This window comes from Branchiostoma belcheri, unplaced genomic scaffold, assembly GCF_001625305.1.
Source record: "Branchiostoma belcheri isolate BF01 breed outbred unplaced genomic scaffold, Haploidv18h27 scaffold41, whole genome shotgun sequence".
Taxonomy (NCBI): domain Eukaryota; kingdom Metazoa; phylum Chordata; class Leptocardii; order Amphioxiformes; family Branchiostomatidae; genus Branchiostoma; species Branchiostoma belcheri.
Genome location: NW_017804032.1, coordinates 1,406,678 through 1,427,526, shown reverse-complemented (window position 1 = coordinate 1,427,526; position 20,849 = coordinate 1,406,678). Strand labels below are relative to the sequence as shown.

The following is a 20,849-nucleotide window of genomic DNA, read 5'->3' as shown; positions in this document are numbered from 1 at the left end:
ACACACACACACAACAACACACACACACACACACACACACACACACACACACACACACACAGAGACCAAAAACAATACCTCTATTTTTCATCATAGAGGTACATGTACATATAATAACGTGTGTTGCAAAGTGGTTCTGCGCCAGTTCCACTGATGTCGAGTCCGTACGTGTGAATGACCTGTGTGGTTAGGATGGCGTGAAGGTTAGCGGCATGATGAATGTATCCGCCGTACGTGATGCACGTTCACAGGCCTCATTAGCGTCACAGCGATCGTGAAACCGATAGTAATTCCGCCCCTGAGGGACCGAAATCATGGGGGGGGGGGCGAAATCGCCGGTACACCGGCTCAATCAGGCAAAGTGTTAAAATCCCCAGCTGACTTTGTGCTACAGGTGTTTTGGCGTATTACCTCCGGATACGGAAGTATTGTTTTTGGGTGGCCGATATTTAGGTCTGTATCTCTTTGTCCTGTCCGGACAGAGTAGGGTGCACGTGATAGCACCACTGATCCACAGCATACCTCGCAATATATGATGGCCCCCTCCGAAAGCAATTGTAGATTTCAGACACCAATTACAGGCAATGGCCTTTGTTTTGCATATCCATTTGCATATTTGTGACTGGAGAATGCGGCATTGACCACGTGGAGGGAGGTTAAGGCAGGAAAACATTAGTTGTATGATTGTTTGGTCGTAAAATATTCAGATCAACGACAGGACCTACGAGCCGTCACAAGACATCTTCACAATATGTCACACTTTCACGACTGTCCCAAAAACCTGAGACATAAGCCCATCGCAAGAATGTTACCAGTCCCTTGGCTGCTTTGCATAGATTCTAAAATCCCTGTTCTCTTGTTTGTGTTACACTTTGGCCATGTGGGAACCGCATGTTTGTCTAATTACCTCTGGCCCCCTACAGTCACGCTTACTGCGAAAACGGACGTGACCACGCATGGACCCAGGCCATGGTAAACAGTGTGCATGTTTTTCAAATAACAGTTTAACGTTATACACATATCTACAAGTAGTCGGTTGACTCCTAGCCTGGGTTCCAGACTGTTTCCAGGGCCAACGTGCACACACATTATACCACAGCCCTCGTCAGTTACTCTGGGTCTATCGTGCACGTTATGGGTCTGGCGTCCAGGCTAGTTGACTCCTCTTACCCGGCTTAGCCTTGTAGTCGCGGAAGACCATCAGTCTCTGTACGGTGTTGGGAGTGTAGCCTGCCCGCCCGGGACCTTTGGCGCACGCCGGGGGTTTTAACGGTGTCGGTTTCAATTACTTACTTAAATCATATTTGTGTTTACAAATTCATTACTTGATCCATGACCAAAGAAATGTCCTATAAAGGGCAAAATCCTGTCACTCGTTTTTCGATTTCTATGTTCGCACTTTTGATGATAATCCGTCCAAGCGTCCTCTAGCGAGATGTTTGTGAAATGTAGTATTGGCAGATGGATAATGCGTATTTGTGCGGCCTAGGTGGATTGTGATGATGTTTAGTATGTCCTGCAATTGGGAACACGAAGGGCAATACTAATTATCGGCTTCCTGGCGGCATTACTTGGTATTGCAACAGAACTGCCAGTTATGGTTTCTTTCATCCTGGCGCCTACATGTATTGATGTGTCTATAGACGATATTTTAGAGTTACGTGTATGTGGGAAGTTAGGTCAGGATAACATAGAAAGTCCGACAAAATATCCAAAACAGACCTAACCCCTGCTTGTAGAGTAGCTGTCCCTAGGGAGGGCGAATGACGATTTACTTTTACCCCAGCCCATAATCTTTTCAAGTGGACTAACTGCACAACTTCAACGGTCCGACGTGTCAGTAAAGCCCACCCACATATCTGTCTGTATGTATGTCTGTCTACATGTAGTTAAAGACCTTACGAAAGTCGCTGTACTTTTGTTGTGTCAATAAAGTTCAACATCATAACCGAACAAGGCCACTTGAACCGTCTATCATTATGGTTTGGAATAGGTCGGGAGCAAGGTCGGTTATGGTTGGGCTCTGTACTGTTGGGTACTGCGCCAGCCGAATGTTTCAAAAATGATACAAACGTTTAAAATATTCGGGTATGGACGGGAGGTTTGGCCATTGTTGGCTGGATCTAGGGTACAGGTTGGCAATGTTCGCGACGTGGTCAAATTTGACTCAAATTTAACTTAAATTTGATTCGAGTCTTAGGCGTGGCCTAGATCTGGTCGGACTGCTCCCGAACTTCAGCCAACCTTTATTGGTTGTTGGTCGGGGGTGGGAGAAGGTTCTGAATGTGTGACAGGGGCTTTAATACATCCTCTTGAAACAGGTGGTGCACATCACACACCTCACGTGGACAGTACACCGCCTTAAATCTCCCTCTCTCCGGATTAAGCGTGTCCTCTTACATCACCATGGCAACGGGGAGAATCAAAACGGTCGGGTAGGAAGAAAGGAGGTGACGACGTTTTTACAAACCGTCTCGCCATAGTGAAGTAGAGATCTGGGTTTTACGCCATAGTCTTCATCATGGGAGAAGTTTTGTGATTTTTCCCCCGATATTTTGACTTGACATTCCTACTTACGCTCATAATGGTGAGTTTATCTTACGTTTTGTGGCGTTTATGTAAGATATGAGGATAAGGACCTTTAAGGCGGCGTTAAGTAACGTGTGTGCGTAGGAACAACTTAACAAAATTCCGATATCGCGATGCGAATAGTTAATTAACTACCGTTAAGTTTTATGCAGTTTGAGCATTTTAACTTTCGTAGGCATTTTAGAACATCCTTGAGAATTGTGCAGTATATATTGGCTTTTATCTTGTCGATATGTAGTTAGAACTTGAACAAAGTCTGTGTAGTGTTCCGTGCAGTATTAGCGGCGATTTTACCTACATTTTGAGACTTTTGCAGTTTTCCCTTTGTACGCGTGTCACATGCCTAACCTGCTTCTTTTGCAAACGGTGAAAAGGGATTAAATCTAAAACTCGCTTATTGCTGGTCCGGCACTTGTCAACACTTGACAACACAATCGGAAATTTATCTGTTTTCTAAAACGCCAGATAAACATTAACGGAAATCCCTACAAATTTTAGGGTCCGGGTCCGTTTTACATATATCATGTATATAACACTGTTTTGTATTATTATGTATTTGTATGATCCTGTCTATTTATTTTATTTGTCGGCATGGTGGCCTTGAAAAGGTGTACTTAGGTCCACCTGTTCCACCATGCCTCCATGTACATGTTTGTGGAGAATTATGTATTGATAAATAAATAAATAAATACATCTTACGATCGTCGCATAACTGCAAACCGAATTAATTTTCGGGATAGTGACATATGTGTTCTGATTGTCTGGCAAAATCCAGTCTTGTTAAGGAAAAATCTGTCTTGTCGGTGGTCGGTTCTGTCACAGCCCGCCTGAAAAGACTACGGCATCAAAATCGTACGGCTGTGTCCGCGCCGTCTTTGTTTATCACTACCGTAAAAAGTTCATCATTTGAGCTGTATTGTGACAACCCATATTACAAGTAGAAAAAATATTAACATTTTTTTCAAAAACACTCTAGTTATCAATACAACCGAACGTCATATTTATTGACATAACTCTGGCGTCATACCGACGAAAGCAAATAGCTCAAACATCACACTTAAGTTTTGATCACTATGATAAGCCTCTGGCGCTTGTCTCTCTTAAGAGGACGACTTTAAAACACGACATCTGATATTTTTGTTTTAAAAAAAGTTATGTAAGTTTCTCAGTTTAGTTTGTTGGATGTGTCATTTTGTCTTCAGGTTGCCACTTACACAGTTTATACTTACAGTACAAAACTAGTTTGTTACGACTAAATGTATGAGAAACAAATGTTTGGTTCTCTAATTGTTTGTTTGTTTGTTTGTTTGTTTTCCCTCTGCAGTATGGATTTATCAACCTGTGTCTGAAGTCTCTGGTTGTGGAGAAGTTCGGAGAAGAAGCCTGGGAAAATATCAGGTGAGCATGCGCAGTTGTCATACGATCGTGAATTGAGGGCATTATTGGGATAGCCTTGCATGTCAGGGCCCGAAATTCATTTTTGGGAATACGTGCGCGGCACATGCACCCAGTATTTCCAGCCCTGATGTCCTGCACAATTCAACTACATGTACTAGTATCTTGTTACAAAGAAGGTTGTCTTAGACAATTGTCGGGAGTTGGTTCTGTCACAATCTGCTTGAAAATTCTCAAATTCGTACTACGGCAAATGTGACCGAAACCACGAGAGAATCGATCTTTATACTGCCACCAATCAGCGTTTTCGTATCATCCTTCAGTGTCAGAAACTGTATCCATCTTGAAAAAACGTCACCCAAAACAACGGCAATATCAGAGCTACTGTATAGTCAAGTTACAAATTACAGATATTTTTTCTTTAAGTCCAACTTGCTTGTTGATTTTGGTGGCTATGTCGATGTTTTCAGTAGGCACGTTCCCCGTGGTATGTTGGTACTTGTTATTTAAACATGTGTCAACAACGTTAACGGAGACAAGGCTAGAAGTACGCAGTGTAACGTTATTCTTTCTAATCCCTTCTTAAGTGTCCCTGGCGATGGTTCCGCCCCAAGACGCTGAATAGAAGGATTATAAGTACTTAAGAAAGATTAGATTCTTGTCTCACCTTACACCTGAGAAAGATCTACAACGTCTTCGTAGTGACTTTGTGTTCTAACAGTCTTTTGCAAGGAATGAGTAAATTCATTGGATATTTTGTGTATTGTAAGAGCAAAATTCTGACAACTTCAAATTATTACGTTTAATGCAGTTCATTTTGTGTACTGGTGCACACGGGAATGTTAACATTCGGTCGATTGTCCCTTTCTTTTATGGCACGGGCGCCGTAGGCTGCCGTACGATTTGATGTCATATAATTTTCAAGCAAGATGTGACAGAACCAAATGACGAAAGGAATCCATAAGACAGTCTTTTCCGTAACAACACAGCTACATTTTGCAGGACACATGCTAGTTAGGCCGCTAAACAGTTTTGTCGTTCGCTCTGTACTCCTTTAGAGGACTAATTCCCCTGCCATTTTGTCTTCCTATTTGGCCAATTTTTACTCTTTCCAGACGCCTCTGAAGCCTGGTGGAGGCTACAAAAAGGCTGGAAATGCATATTTAAAGATATAAACATTTGATGTCCATGTGGCCTTCACCCGTTTAAGGAGAGACGTACATTGTTGGTGTGGCCAGGACTGTTTTCATTGGTTAATTGTTGGGGCCATCTAAGCCCAAAATGGCGTAAAAGACAGGGCCATTGACCGGACAACAGTTGTTGTAGCTTTGCGGCGTGCCGGTTGGCAGTGGACGGCATTCAGGAGTACAGGTTATCACAAGCTGTTGATTTAAGTAGTGGTGAGTTTGTTAAAAAGAAGTAGGTCAGTGGGCGATAGTATAGAAGATCTGGGCGAAGAAGCTTTTTTGCAAAGAACAGTTGAAACTGATTAACATTTTTACTGAATACTTAATTTTTGAGGCTTAATTAAAGGTATTCAAATTGAAGGAAAGCTACAATTGCGCAACGTTCAAACTACAATTTCTTTGAGTGATCTTTCTACGTCCAAGTGTCAGAAAAATATCGTTCCAGTATTCTTGGCCGCTCGCAAACTATGCAACGATCCTACAGCTACTCTCTGATTGGTCGAACATCTAATTGCCACGCTACCATTGGTTGAAGTGCTAATTGTGATCGACAGTCAGGATCGGTCTATTGTCTCAAGTTCTTACATGAACAGACCTTGTCACCTCGGCTTCCCAAATATCCCTTGAAGACACGGTTTCTGAAGCTGAACATGCCCGTGAGGTGACCAGGAAGCATTAGGAGGCCATTTAGGGGGTTCCGTAATCTGTGGATTCAAACACAGGTCACTAAAAACATACTACAGAAAAACAAACTCATTTTTTCAGTGTCACCTTTGTTGACCGAAGTTATCCCTCGCCATATACCCTTTCCTTTCATTGAAAAACGTCACCGGTATTCTTGGTAGTGTGTCTTTGTGTATATATTGGGTTACTGTTTGTTGAAACGATAAAAGAAGACGGTGTAACCATGTACTGCCCTTGATCTTTTGTTAGTTTTACTCCCCCAACATCTTTCTGTAAATCCGTCCGGTCTGAGTCATAACACAGTCTGGCTAGTAAACCAACACCTAGGGGACACGTGAAAGGTGAACAACCTCAAAATAAAGCCAATGAAATATAGAATAACAAAACTCTTTATTCATAACCACTTGTTTAGCCTACTACCTGGAATGATCTGATCTAAAGTTGTAAGAGTACAATAATCATCTTCAATTAAAATACGTTCATGGACCTCATACTAAGTTGTCTCTTACATTAATTGCTTACTGTTAATTGCCGTCGTATGTGTTATTTTCCTGTGTGTCATGTAGTGTCGTTGTATTGACGTATGACCACAGGAAGAATTACAACTATGTGTGCTAAATGTGGATCCAAATAAACTCAAAGACCGTCTGTCATCATCATCAAGGCAATTATGACTGGTTGGTTTACTGTGCACTGAAGCTAGGTGTTACTGCTACTAATGCGGTCCCCAACGTAGAGTAATTTGATTGATCGATTGATTAATTTTACTTTTTGATTGATTGAAATGGTTGATTGATTGATTGGTTGGTTGGTTGATTGATTTTCTTTTTCTTCCCTTTCTGATTGATTGATTGATTGATTGATTGATTTTGTGTCCCAGGCACCAGGCTGATGTGGAAGACAGCTTCATGACGTACACATATTATGATGACGTACACACCATGACGCTTATAGACGTCGCCTGTCAGAGCCTCGGTAAGTCACGTGACTAACTTGTTTACCAATAAAGCCTGGGTTTGATTTTTATAGTCTTCATTTCTCTGTTTTCCTTATTCCAGAAATACTCTTCATTTCAAAGCTAATACAAGAAATTGGACATTTCACACTTTGGGATTCTTGTGACCTTCAAGTTAACCCCATTTTCTGTGCCTGACTTTTTGGCTTTCAGTCGGCTAGTCATTCTGCCTGCCAATCTTCTTTACCCACGTTCTGTCAACATAGTTTCAGGTGCACACCATTTTTAGTGTCTGACCTATGACTTCCAGCCATTCCTCCTGTCAATCTTGCCCGTTCACGTGCTGTCCACCTGCTCTGTCAAACACACACACACACACACACACACACACACACACCCTACAACTCAGCCACCCAAAACATTACTTCCATGTATCTGAGGTTAGAAATTCAAGCGACAGATCATCATATTCTATTTCATAGCCACTGCAAGAAACAAGATCCAGTTGATAACAAAACACCAGTGCCTTGTGAGCCTGTTTGAGTTCCGGATTACACAGTGGTGTCGTCAGTGTGTTTTCCGGAGTCAGTGGCTCGGTAAATGAAGTGTGTGTGGTAACTAGATCACAAAGCCGACATGTTTGTATGGATACTGTCAATTAGCGACAGAGTAGGCGAAAAACAAGCACTGTTCGTTAATGGTGCGGCCACATCCGTCGTAGGACGTAGCAAAGCTTTAAAAGCAGTGTGATGTTTGAGTTCTTTGTTACGTTGTTTTGAAGCGAGTGTTATGTCACCAAACGTTTAGTGTTCAGCTGTCGTAATAAGTACAGTTTTTGGAATAAGAAAAACTTGTTTTCCTACATTCACATCTATATGTCCTACAACAGAAAAACGCGAAGGAGGTCTTTTTTTGCTATGATAAACTGTGTGTGTTACGCTATGGTCACCGTCATAATTTTGATATCGTAGAATGTTGAAGAAGGCTAGGACAGAACCAACCGCTGACAAAGACATAATACAGTCTTTTCAGTAACAATACAGCTGAATTTTGCAGAACGACTATCCCGAAAATTATCTCAGTTTGTGATCGTACGGTGATCGTAAGACGAATGTGGCTTTGTGAGTCTGTCTTAGCTTTGATAATCTTTCTCGTTATCTTTCCCAGCTGTTGAGAAGAGCACGGTCCTGATGCTTTTCGGCGAGTTCTTCTTCGAGTTCTGCGTGCGCTCGGGGTACGACCACATGTTACGGACACTCGGCGGGAACCTGGTGGAGTTTATAGAGAATCTGGACTCCCTGCACTCCTACCTGACTCTGGCGTACGACAAGATGAACGCGCCGTCCTTCAGGTTGGAGAAAGTGGACAGCAACATGTTCCTGCACTACTACTCTGATAGGAAAGGACTGGCGCCCATGGTCATAGGTACGTGAGAGAGAGGGAGGGAAAGAGAGGGATGGATGGATGGATAGACGGATCCTTAAAATAGAGAAGGTCTAGATCAACGAACTACTAGTACTGCTCTGTATTCTTACTCAAACACATGCATACATATAATGACAAGCCCCTCCAACTCTGTCCCAGAACTTGCTACATAATGTAATCTAATACCAGAGAGAGGGGGAGGGAAAGACGAATGGATGGATGGATGGAACGATAGATAGATAGATAGCTTTTACCTTAAATTGGAGATGGTCTAGCTCAACTAAGTACTTCTGTTTATTCTTGCTCAAACACATACATACACATAATGACCAGCCCCTCTAACTCTGTCCTACGACTTGCTACAGTATAGCACTATTTACCTTGGTGACGGCCTTCTGGTTCAGGTCACTGACCTTTACTGTTTGGAAAAGTAGAAGAAACAGAGTAAAAACAGTATGTTTTCCTCCTGCGAAGGTTAACATAATTGCTTAAACTTGCATAACAGCTAGCGATGACAAAGACTTGCATAAACAAAATGTTTGGTATCCACAGTGAGAGAGAAAGTTTAGGATGTGACTGGATTACTTATGTAATGATTCATTTTATCAATACCTCACGTTGCCATAGTGATGTTAGTTTATACACACCGCACTTAAGGTTTAAAATCCGGGTCAAAAGCGGCTTAAACTACTAGATCTTTATCATTCCATAAAACTAGAAAATGGCGCTACATTTGACCACTAATAGTAATGAACCCGTAAAAACATAACATTGTACTATGAAAAGAGGCGAGGAAAATTTGCTACGACTTCTGACGTTTGCTTCAAGTCCACGGCTCAGTCAACATTCCATTATTCGATCGTTTTCAGAGCCTCCTCTTCAATCCCCTCTCTTAAACATACTCCAACCCACTCCAACCACTCTCCAAGTAAACAAATAGGGTCAACTCCGATGGTTTGGATCAATAGCGCCCACGTAACTGAAGAAAACTGTCCGCCGAACGTCCGGTAAATTTCTACCCCCTGGTGACCGCTACGTAAACAGTTATGAAGACTTGGACATGCTGATTGGAAAATTACCTGATGAAAATGGACGACATTTGCAGCGATGACGACTGCTTGGGCAGGTAATGGTTGAATACGAGACAGCAGTATCGTATCCAGAACCGTGCCTATCTATTTCTATGCCTGAATGGGTTATGATTCTGGATATATTCTCTATGTGTCTATTAACGTATGTTTGCCCCTGGCACGGTTCTGTATACATTAACTATACAGATCTTGTATTTCTTCCTTTCATCTGGATAAAGTATGCTTCTGAATGCAGAAAGCAATGATTGAATGTTGGCAAATGTTTGGAGTATCAGTAGAAAAACTGGATGGGAACTAAAGGACCGATGGGGGGGGGGGGCAAATCATTTGTTTATCAGGCATAAAGCTCCATTGATACGAGCACCATGACTGATTTCGTGTGTGACTCATATTGGTACCACAGTGTGTCTGCTACCGCACCTGTTACCATGGTGACAGACGTCTGGTCCAGGTCACTGACCTTTGATATGTGTTTGGAGAAAAGAAGATGAAGAAACAGAGCAAAACCTTCTGAGAAAGTAAACATAATGAGGGATTGTAATCGTTGTATTTTGATAGGAATCGTCAAAGCTGTGGCAAGAGACTTCTTCCAGAGCGAGGTGACCATGGACATCTTGAGTGAGGACAGAGAAGAGGAGAGGACGAGAAAGAAGGAGCACGTGGTGTTCTCGGTGACCCAGAGACGGCTGGGCGGGACGGCGACTCAGAAACCTCCCAAATACGTGGCGCAGTCACACAAGGGCAGCGAGCAGCAGATTAGGAAAGAGGTGAGGCGCTTCCATTTTTATTTTGTGACTTCTTGTCATTTTCGTTCTCTAACATTTCTTTTTAGTTCTCTTTCGTTCGCTAACATTGATTATTGTTCGTTCCCGTAGTGGCAGGGAATGTTGAGCTCCTATTGGACTAAGTTTCATAGTTATAAAGAATCCTGAGCTCCTATTGGACTGATTTTCATAGTGATAAAGGATCCTAAACTCCTGGTTGTCTAGATCTTGGGGTAGTACGACCGCAAGCTCTTTTATTGGGGTGGAGTGCCAGTTATCAGCCCCTGAAAGCTAGGGATTGTGTAGCACAGGCCAAAGTTCCTTTCCCGGCGCCCATCTCCGTTTCAATAGCCCTGGGACACACAGCAGTGCTATCACTACAACAGCCCACTGGTAGTGGTGTGTGTTCAACTCCCATTCTCATTCCCAAATGCTGAGTGCTAAGCAGAGAAAGCAGTATTTACCATTTTTTTAAAGTCTTTGGAATAACTCGGCCAGGGATCGAACTCACGACTTACCGAATGCAAGGTGAGCACTCTGACCACTTGGCCATTGCACCGGTGTAACATAGGCCACCCTTCCCTCCTACCTTTAGGATGTTGAGAACGTCCTGTCCAAGCTCGCCCAGCAGAACGGGGTGTGTCCGTTCCCGGGAAACGGCACCACGCCGAAGGTCAAGGCCAAGCGGTGCTGGGACAAGCTCAGGGGTATCGTCACCATGGGGAAACTCACCAGCGTGTTCCAGCCCATCTACCCGGACGACTTGTGGATGGACCCGCGGACCTTCTGTAACATCCTGCCCTTCCACATCATCTTCGACCAGCAGGTCAGTAACTTCAGCACACAACATTTGCATCATTATTTCTTACGCTTGGCGTTTGAAACAGCGCATAAACTAGCCTAAGGACAAGTAGCTATATTTATCCGAACCTCCGTTATATCAACCCAAAAGTAGCACCACCCAAAAACAATACTTCCGTTCCGTTCAATACAGCTGCAGATCAAACAATCAGGAATCAACATCCAGCGGATCGTACCAGGCATCCAGACCATCAACATCAAGGTTAACGACTATTTCGAGCTCATCCATCCCGAGATTCCCCTCAGCTTCGAGCAGATTAAGAAGTTCATCAACAGTCAGTTTATCCTGGAGGCCAAACGTCTGATGATGCCCGCCGCCTGGGGAGGACGGCCGACGTTACAGCTCAGGGGTAAGGAAATTTTGCTTTCTCTCAGCATACAGTGCATGATCTACATGTGTTCACCTGATCTCTCATGTGTTCCCTCGGGCTATATGTGTTCACCTGATCTCTCATGTGTTCCCTCAGGCCAGATGTGTTCACCATGATCTCTCATGTTTTCCTTCAGGCCAGATGTGTTCATCATGATCTCTCATGTGTTCCCTCAGGTCAGATGTGTTCACCTAATCTCTCTCGTGTTCCCTCGGGCGAGATGTGCTCACCATGATCTCTCATGTGTTCCCCCAGGCCAGATGGTCTGGATGCCTAGCATACAGTGCATGGTCTACATGTGCCCAGCTGATCTCTCATGTGTTCCCTCAGGCCAGATGTGTTCACCTAATCTCTGATGTGTTCCCTCAGCCCAGATGTGTTCACCTGATCTCTCATGTGTTCCGTCAGGCCAGATGATCTGGATGCCCGGCATACAGTGTATGATCTACATGTGTCCCCATGATCTCTCATGTGTTCCCTCAGGCCAGATGATCTGGATGCCCGGCATACAGTGCATGATCTACATGTGTTCACCTGATCTATCATGTGTTCCCTCAGGCCAGATGATCTGGATGCCCGGTATACAGTGTATGATCTACATGTGTTCCCCCAAGCTGACCAGCCTGAAAGAGCTGGAGGAGAGGAACATGTACATGTCTGAGATCGCGCTCCATGACGTCACGCGAGATCTCATCCTGCTGAACCAGCAGCGTCTGGCTGAGATCGAGCTGGCAAAACAGGTGAGATCAAACATGGGGACTTTCTGAGACCCCTTTTCCACTAGGATAAAACTGCCCGGATCGAGCCGAATAGATTGGCAACCGCGGTCAACTTTTGGGAGCGTTGCTGATCCGGCTCAATCCGGCGAAGCAACCACACTCACGCCACATGCGGTAGCTAAATGGACACTCCTCTGGTCAATGGATACTGCCTTGCCACCGTATGATCTGCTTAGAGATTAACCCAACCAGCTATTCCCGTATTGGCCCACGGCCAGCTTTCGTAACCCATTCTCCAAGCAGATCGTTGTATGATGGCTGCAAAGACAGAATCAAATTGGCCAGGCAGTATGTATCCATTTGCCAGACTGTTACCACGTCGGTCCATCCATTCTATCCATCCTGACCAAACCACAGCTAGCGGTCAACCAATCAGCAGAGGCCCCGCCCAGAGCACGACGGAAATACAGCAGCTCATTGCGTAATGCAATCATCAAAAGGATATAAATTATAACATGTGCGGACCAAGTCTTTTTGGTAGGGAAACAACTGAGCGAACGTACTTAAGTTTAAAAAGCTGGCATTCAGACTAATATGTGATTTAGGCTGAGCTGTGTGGCGTTTAAGCTGTATATTACACTGGATAAAAAAAGTGGTAGACACGAGTCTGAAAATTACACTGAATAAAAAAGTGGTAGATATGAGTCTAAAATTATAATGTCAGAAGTGGGATTCGAACCCACGCCCCCATTCGGGGACCAGAATCCTCGATTTATGCATCAGGAAGGGACTTCCACCCTTGAGTCTGGCGCCTTAGACCACTCGGCCATCCTGACATCTGCTGGCAGCTGTGGTTGTAACAGCTGCAACATCCGTGCACGTAACGGTCACGAAAACCCGACCTCCAAGTCTGAGGCACTGGTCAAATCACTCCAATATTGTTTGTATACGAAGTTATGAAATAGGTTCCCTATATGCTAGAACCAAAAGACTAAATCTTGCATTGCGCATTTAGACTTTATAACAACTTACATTGTGGGTCATGAACTACGGGTTTCATTATTCTCGCAGAAGTGTCCGCAACATTGTGTCATCTCGCAATCTCTGTGTCATTGTCTTTGTATTTGTTTTGAAAAATTGTGACAGAATTGTACCCCATTCAGGGAGTATGAACATACGCTCTCGCTGCCTTTGTACATTTTGATTCTTAAGCTTGAGCAATAAAGTTTGAAGTTTGTGACTTTTAAAAATGTAACCGTAAGTTAACGCTACATTGTCCTTTTTTTTATAATGTTGACAAAAATGTCTAAGATCTCCAATTTCTTTTTACCCTCTTCTCCACAGTTAGAGGAGAAGAAAGAGGAGTTGCGGATGATGTCTGAGGCTCTGCAGGAGGAACAGAAGCGCACGGACATGCTGCTGTACTCCATGTTACCCCGCCAGGTCGCCAACAAGCTGAGGGAGGGGCGGAAAGTAGAAGCAGGTACTACACACACCCCTACAGAGACATGCAATAGTTCGGTAGATCCCAGAGGAGGGATTGCTACCGTCCCACAATCCTTTGCGTTCATATTAGTATACGATTAGCACACATTACCATTTTTCATGAAAACCATGGGGGAAAGGAAGATGGCGATCTTGCGGGTGTTTTAGAGGTAGATCCATAGTCTGAAGACCTTCCTCTATGGGCTGGCTTTATAGGAGAGTTTTGCCGGCCTCAGTCATCAGTCACAGGCTTTTCCTTCTGGCAGCCTATCTATCCAGCCGGCCTCAGCTATCTGACAACCTGTCTATCTTTCTTACAACCTACCTTTGCATCTTGTCTTTGTTTCTGACAGCCTATATTTCCAGCTTGCCTTTCCTAGCCTTCTGACTGCCTATCTTGACTATCTTTCCAGTTGGTCGTTCTGACTACTGCCGCCCCGTAGTAATTGAAGCCTGGCAGTAATGGACCTGGGCGGGCAGGCAACACTCCCAGCACCGTAAACATACCGGCGATCAGAGCCTGCGATTGTCTGGCCTTCCAGGCTGATAGATCCAGTACACCAAATCGCTTTTGTTTAGGATTCCTTCCTCACTCAAACCGTTCCCCGAGGACAGAGATGGTAAAACAACCGATACGGAAAATACATGTTTCCTTTCCGGTAAAGGTGACCCCTGGTACATTCATTAATATCGGATGCAAAGTTTGGCAGCTTTACAACAATGTTCTGTCCAATTACATGGTGCAGTGGTTAGGAGATTAGTGTGATGATATCCCCGGTTTGTCATTTGTATACCTGACGACCCACCACACACACACAGTCGCTGGTCTGACATTGGGAAAGCTATCAAATTTGAACCTTCCGTAAGTGAAGGTTACCTTGTGTGTGATTCATTTTCCCCGCCCACAGGACAATAGCCTCGATACTAGACCCTACTGGAAACAATGCCATTGACAATGCAACACGGACGATACTCTCTTCGGCCACACGTTCCGATCCCATAGCCTGGGTGCCAGACTGTTCCACGGTCAGTAGCCTAGATGCCAGACTGTTCCACGGTCACTAGGCACAGGCCAACTTCTCGGCTCCAGAGACAACATGCCCCTGATCCCCAGGCACGCTGGATAACTCTGGACCTAGCGTGTTATGCGTCTGACATCCAGGCTAGCCTAGAGTTGGCACCCGGAGTCCAATTTATCTCTCTCGCTCAGGGTCTAACTTAGAGGTTCTGGGGCAAAATTTTCTTTGGCTTGGGGACATGTAAGCCCTATAGCCACGGAGCAACCCAGGCTAACATGACAATCGTCGGTGATTTTAGAGATTCTCTGGGATATCATTAAAAGGGTTTTGGTACCTGGGTCCAAAACCTCCACCTAGCGGCCCGTAAGTAGAATGTCAGTACAACCACTAGAACTTGCATAGAGCACACGCCGTACATCTCCTGATGACCACGCCCCCTTGCGTTTGATTGACAGGTGAGTATGACGAGGTGACGATCCTGTTCAGTGACATCGTGACGTTCACGAACATCTGTGCGATGTGCAAGCCCATCCAGATTGTCCAGCTGCTGAATGAGATGTACCTCAGGTTCGACAGGCTCACCACAGTCCACGATGTTTATAAGGTACGGGAGTATTGTTTTGGGTGGCTGAGTTTATGGGTTTGCCTTTTTGTCTGTCCAGGGACGTAATATAGGATTCGGTTGCATGGTGGGTGGGAGGTGATTTTGACAGATGATTGATAAGGAAGTCACCTGAAGATGGACCGTACCAGTACGCGCCTTTGGGAAGTGGTGTAATAACCGATTGAATTACATCATACAATCTCCTCCATAGTTCCAAAAAGCAATTCCCGGAGATCAGTGAACTTGATGGTTACGAAAACCCAAAATATTTCCCGGAAGTCGGAAACTTCCCACTGCTTGTTTTTGTTCATATCATTATATAAAACTCATTTTACACTAGCGAAATATTCGATGAAATTTATACATGTAGTAATTTCAGAAATCACTGATCAAAAATATTTCCTCAACGCAAACGACCTTGTCATGCTCAAAAACAGAAGATCGAAGAAAAGATTTGAGCTATACTTTGGGTTGCATACGATGGTCAACTGTTTTTTTTATTTGTGTACTTTGCTTCGTGGTTGCCTTCTTTTTTTTGTAAAAAAAAGAAGGTATTTTTGAACCTATTTAGTCAAATACTCCTGTCGTAATGGCTTTGGTTGCATGCATATGGTGGATGGGAGGTGATTTTGACAGTTGAGTGACACGGTGATACGGTTGCAGGTTGAGACGATAGGAGACGCCTACATGGTTGTGGGTGGACTGCCTGTTCCGGTGAAGTCTCACGCGGAGAGAGTGGCTAACATGGGGCTGGGGATGCAGATGGCAGCCGGGCACGTCAAGTCACCTGTCACCGGCAAGCCTATCCAGGTACTCCGTACAACAATGATGGGGCGTCTTACCTTAGACCTTAGATCCTCCCGCAACCTTGTTGCATAGGTCGACCTGATGGGGCGTACTGTAGCATTTTACGCATAGTTGTTAGATTTTTAAAAACTGTACTGACACCAAAACTACTAGTACTAGTACCTATTGTTAACGCTGTGACCGAGACTTTTCTAAAAAGATGAACATGAAACTTTTTAAACTCTGAAATATAAATAGTAGGAAAGGGGACAACTATTCATTGAGGAACTCTGCTCAAAAGTGCCGTACATGAGTATGAACTACAGTTCATGCCTCGTATTAGCAAATTTACTATATGTAATCAATATGCAAATCATCATGTAAGCTCAAATACATTCCACAATTAAGACAATCCGTTCACAGGCCTCTAGTTATCACTTTCCAGACGCTCAAACAAATAAGATTGACTTACATCATACTACAAAAAATCCCCATGTAGCTACATAGGCACCGAACACTTTCCGGACGTCTGTGAAATTGAAGGTTACCGAAATTAATCCAAAATACTCCCAGCAAGTCTGAAATCTCCGGTTTCTTACTTTTCTTTTGTTTCCTTGTTTGAATTCCCAGATCCGCGTAGGTATCCACACGGGCCCCGTGGTGGCGGGAGTGGTGGGGGAGAAAATGCCGAGGTACTGTCTGTTCGGCGACACCGTCAACACCGCGTCACGGATGGAGAGTCATGGAGTACCGGGAAAAGTCCACATCAGTCCCGCTACATACAAGTCAGTTCAACTTTCTTTAAATGACACAATTTCTAATGTAAAGGACAGTCCTGGTGCAGATAGAATAATGCATGTACGTTCACTGCAAATACGATGATGAAATAGCATGAAAGTTGGTAAATTACATGTGGAAAAGTTAATATTAATCTATTCTCTGCAACTCAATAAGAATTGTCTCACCGTCGGTGACACAAGATTGTCCCATTGAAGCACTCATCCGCCCTACCATGGTTGAAAGTGACCGTTTATAATACATCATTGTGAGTCTGGAACAACTTAATTGGCATCTACCACAAGGAAACTACCATTGAGGCTGTACTGTACTTGATGAAATGTTATGCTAAGGGGACCTGCCTAAATCATTATTGAAAGGTTACTCCGTGCGTACAACTCATAAAACATAGCTTCCAAATGAGGGTTCATCTGTTACGGTAAACGACATTGTAAAGCTTTACACGCTAACACCGTACAAAAGGGGAAATTGCTTAAAGCCCCGAAGCCGAGACGGGGGCCGATACCGATTGCCTGGCACCTTTGACCCGTTGCTGACGTCACATTCCCACGAGACCTCGGGTCATTTCAACTTGAAAAAGAGTAGAGTGATCGTCAAAAACTTGTCGGTAATCATAATATGTATCCGTGTGTACGGTGCTAGCTTTTTAAGCATTTATGATGTTCGCTCCCGATTCTTAGAGCTCTACGTGGGAAAAGCTTCATCATCAAAGAGCGCGGTGAGATCAGTGTGAAGGGGAAAGGCCCGATGTACACGTACTACGTGGTGGCTAACGGCGAGGCCACGGAGGACATGCTGATGGGCCGGCCTCCGCGGAGCAGGCGGTCCTCCCGCAGTATCACGCCGTCTCCGGCCAAGACAGGCGGGGCGGAGGAGGAGAAGGGCGGGCAGAACCTCAAGTCACCGGCATCCGGGAAAGTCAAAGGTGAAGAACAAAGTCTTGTTTTTATCATCATGAGTCAATATAACTTTTGATGCAACACGAAGAATAATCATGATCTTTCCACATTCGGCCTTTCTCGGATTTGTGCCCCACTCAGCTCTGCAGTGCAATGCGTCAACGTTAATTAACCTACAGTACATGTGTATTTCGAATTCAAAAGAGAGCGGGCCAGACATCCGAGGAAAACTGACGTCCTTACGATGTGTGATTACTTCCGCGTAAGGAAGTACTGTTTTGGGTGGATGGTTTGTAAGTTTATGTGTCTGTTTGTCTGTAGCCACAGTTTCGTGGAAGGTGTGAGGCGATTTTTTTAGGAATTCAGGAACTCAAAATACTTCACGGACGTTTAAAAAATTGTTTCTAGATCTGTTACAACTCTCCCTCATAACGTTTTTGTCCCCTACAGGTGACGAACCAGATTCAGACATGGTGGTGATGGTGTATGAAGACAGTCATGAAGTGTCCGGACAACAGGTCAATCCGCCTGGCAGTACAAACACGTGCAACGGTACAGTCACGCAGATTAACATTACATGGCCTTCGTTGTTATCTTCACTTCCGAGTAGAGCAGTATCATTTTGGGTTCCTGATCTGTGGATTATTTGTTTTTAATTGCCCGGACAGAGTAGGTTGATAGCATGAGGGTGGGAGGATTGTCGGGCAGAATGACCGCTGTCAAAAGGTCTGACATAGGAAATAAGGTCATGTTAAGAGAATGTTAACAACACCTGTGTGGGGAAGATTGACAGGCAGAATGAATGGAGGTAAAAAGGTCAGACACAGGAAGTTGTGTGAACTTGAAGGTCAAGAAAACCCAGTGTACAAGGTGCAGATACGAAGACATTTTTAATGTTGATGATATTCTGGTAGTAACTTTTCACATTTTTCTCCGTTTGCAGGTGTAAACAAAGGAAAGAAACAGAAGGAAGCTGACGGTACCCCCAAACGGCGAACCCTGTCCTCGGAGGACGATCCCGTGAACCTCCCGGCGGACCCCAGACCACCGAAAGCCAAACCTAAGAGCAAACTGAAGAAAGAGAAGACAGAGTCAAAGTTGTGCGTCATTTTGTAACGACAAGGTCATATTCGTCGTAGGTTGTCGTACGGTTTTTGATGCCGTAGCGAATTTTCAGGCAAGCTATGACAAAATAAACAGACGACAAGGATCTAAGACAACATTTTTTCGTAACAAGACAGCAGCATTTTGCAGGACACATGCAGGACTGTCTAAAGACTGCTCTCAGTATGCGATCGTGCGACGGTGGTACGACATATGTACATATGTGACCGAGCCCTAGCAGAACAGCAACACGAACTATGGAAAATTTACCTACAGATTTGATGCCAGGTTTTCAACCAGACCTCAGATCGTCTTCTGGAAAACTGAGCGCTGAGTACCCGATTAGCCAGAACACATAACCTCCCGAGTGGATGATGACGCAAGGAAAGGGTCAAAGGTGCTTGGAAGTCGATATCGGCCCCGTCCAGGTTCTACTAGAACTCCGCTCACGATATAAGTTTACTCCCCAAAATTTTAACCATAACTAAACGCGTTTCCAATAAGCGTATATTAACGTTATTTCGATTGAAACAGATTATATCATTCTACTGTTTCTACGAGTAAGCATTTACGGCATATCAAGAACATCGTGCATTTTGAATGGATTCCGCATGGAGTCCTGTCGCACAACTTGTTCATTAACACATACCAACCCATGCGCCTTTTGTGTAATATTTGTAAGATGTGAGACCTAGATTGAGATACCTGTTTAAATATGATTGTATAAAGTTGCTATTGACATATACAATGTATTTGACATAACGAGAATAAGGTAACTGCAATGGAAAACAGGTGGGCCAACGGCTAGTCCATAACTTATATGTCTGCCATTGAAAGTATACTTGTATGTCTTGTGTTTGAGATACTATTTAACATTGTATATTGCAACACTTTTATGTTGTGTTACTGAGAACATATATGTAAATTCTCAACTGAATTACGTGTTAATTTCATTTGCAAGAATCGTGTGATCAGCTGAATAGGTTACAAATTATCAGGAAAACGGGAAGTTAAAACGATTAAACTTTTCTTCCATTATACACATGTATATATTTTCTAAAGAAGCTTGGTATAGTCATGGAGTTTCTATCTCCATGGTATAGTACAGTACTGTATTGTATAAGAATTTTCTTTTGTTATCTATATGTGTGGATTGGATTTTGTCTGCGTGTTGACAAGACTGCACATAGAATTGTACATTTTATCTCTTCATCTCTTGCTATGTTTTCATGTCTAAATCATGTTGTATCATTGTTCAGTGAGAAAACAACGTCAATATGAGAGTTCCATTTTATATTATGATATTTTCTTGCACTGATGTTGATAATTTACTTTTAAAAGATTGTAGATTAATATATTACCTGTCATTTTATTTCTTTTGTATATTTCGTTTTCATTCCTGTCAGTGTATGTCTTTGTCTGTTTTTTTGGCTATGGATATATATGCGTTCACTGATAAGATGGCCAGTATTGAATAGCTATAGAAATAAATAAATGTACAATCTATTGTGCCAGCATATCGCTCTTTAATTCTGCAGCACAATATTAATGTTCTGATTTTATCCAGGATGTCTTTGGTTGATGTAAAATAATCTATTATCTGATTGCATGTGTATCATATTTTATATTAGCCCATTATTTTACTGGGATCAAATAATCTGTAGACAACAACAAGTCAACAGCAGATTTTTGTAAAAAAGATAACTCGATATGAGATGGCAAGTGCACGGAAAAAATTAAACTGAAAAAAAAACTTTCAGTGTTGATGGCATATCTACTAGTATGTATCAGTTGTTGTCTTCAATTTTCAGTCTGGTTTTCGGTGTTCCACTTTCTTTCATGAGTTCTGATATTTTTCGAGGGCGGTAACCAAAAGAGACGCCTCATGTAGCTTGTTTTTCGATTATTTCAAACGCTTGAAGTACGAACTATTGACGAAAATATGCTAAGAACAGACAGTAAACGTCAATATCCAGATTTTTCCCGTTTTGCCGCCCTGAAATTGCATTGAACGCCCTTAACCTTCTTCTCCGGACCAAATTCAATGCCAACGACACCCCCACAATCAGGATGGTATAGCCCACAGCACTAGCGAGTGACGTCATCAACGTCA

The 20,849-nt window shown here is 43.5% G+C and overlaps 1 protein-coding gene and 1 non-coding gene across 2 annotated transcripts in view; one reads left to right on the top strand and one right to left on the bottom strand.

Moving 5' to 3' along the window:
• Positions 1 to 20,462, top strand: part of LOC109477794 (guanylate cyclase soluble subunit beta-2-like) — a 25,335-nt gene extending 4,873 nt beyond the window's left edge. Inside the window, exons 2-15 of the mRNA XM_019779185.1 lie at positions 3,914 to 3,987; positions 6,736 to 6,830; positions 7,978 to 8,235; positions 9,885 to 10,093; positions 10,686 to 10,916; positions 11,085 to 11,301; positions 11,881 to 12,062; positions 13,386 to 13,524; positions 15,001 to 15,149; positions 15,813 to 15,959; positions 16,566 to 16,720; positions 17,414 to 17,658; positions 18,083 to 18,184; positions 18,576 to 20,462. Coding sequence (XP_019634744.1) covers positions 3,914 to 3,987; positions 6,736 to 6,830; positions 7,978 to 8,235; positions 9,885 to 10,093; positions 10,686 to 10,916; positions 11,085 to 11,301; positions 11,881 to 12,062; positions 13,386 to 13,524; positions 15,001 to 15,149; positions 15,813 to 15,959; positions 16,566 to 16,720; positions 17,414 to 17,658; positions 18,083 to 18,184; positions 18,576 to 18,748 — 2,376 coding nt within the window. The 3' untranslated portion in view covers positions 18,749 to 20,462. The remainder of the gene's footprint in view (positions 1 to 3,913; positions 3,988 to 6,735; positions 6,831 to 7,977; positions 8,236 to 9,884; positions 10,094 to 10,685; positions 10,917 to 11,084; positions 11,302 to 11,880; positions 12,063 to 13,385; positions 13,525 to 15,000; positions 15,150 to 15,812; positions 15,960 to 16,565; positions 16,721 to 17,413; positions 17,659 to 18,082; positions 18,185 to 18,575) is intronic.
• On the bottom strand, positions 12,760 to 12,877 carry Trnal-caa. The gene is made up of 2 exons: positions 12,840 to 12,877; positions 12,760 to 12,805 (listed from the first exon to the last, which is right to left on the bottom strand). It is a non-coding gene; the product is annotated as a tRNA-Leu (tRNA).
• Positions 20,463 to 20,849: the final 387 nt, after the last annotated feature.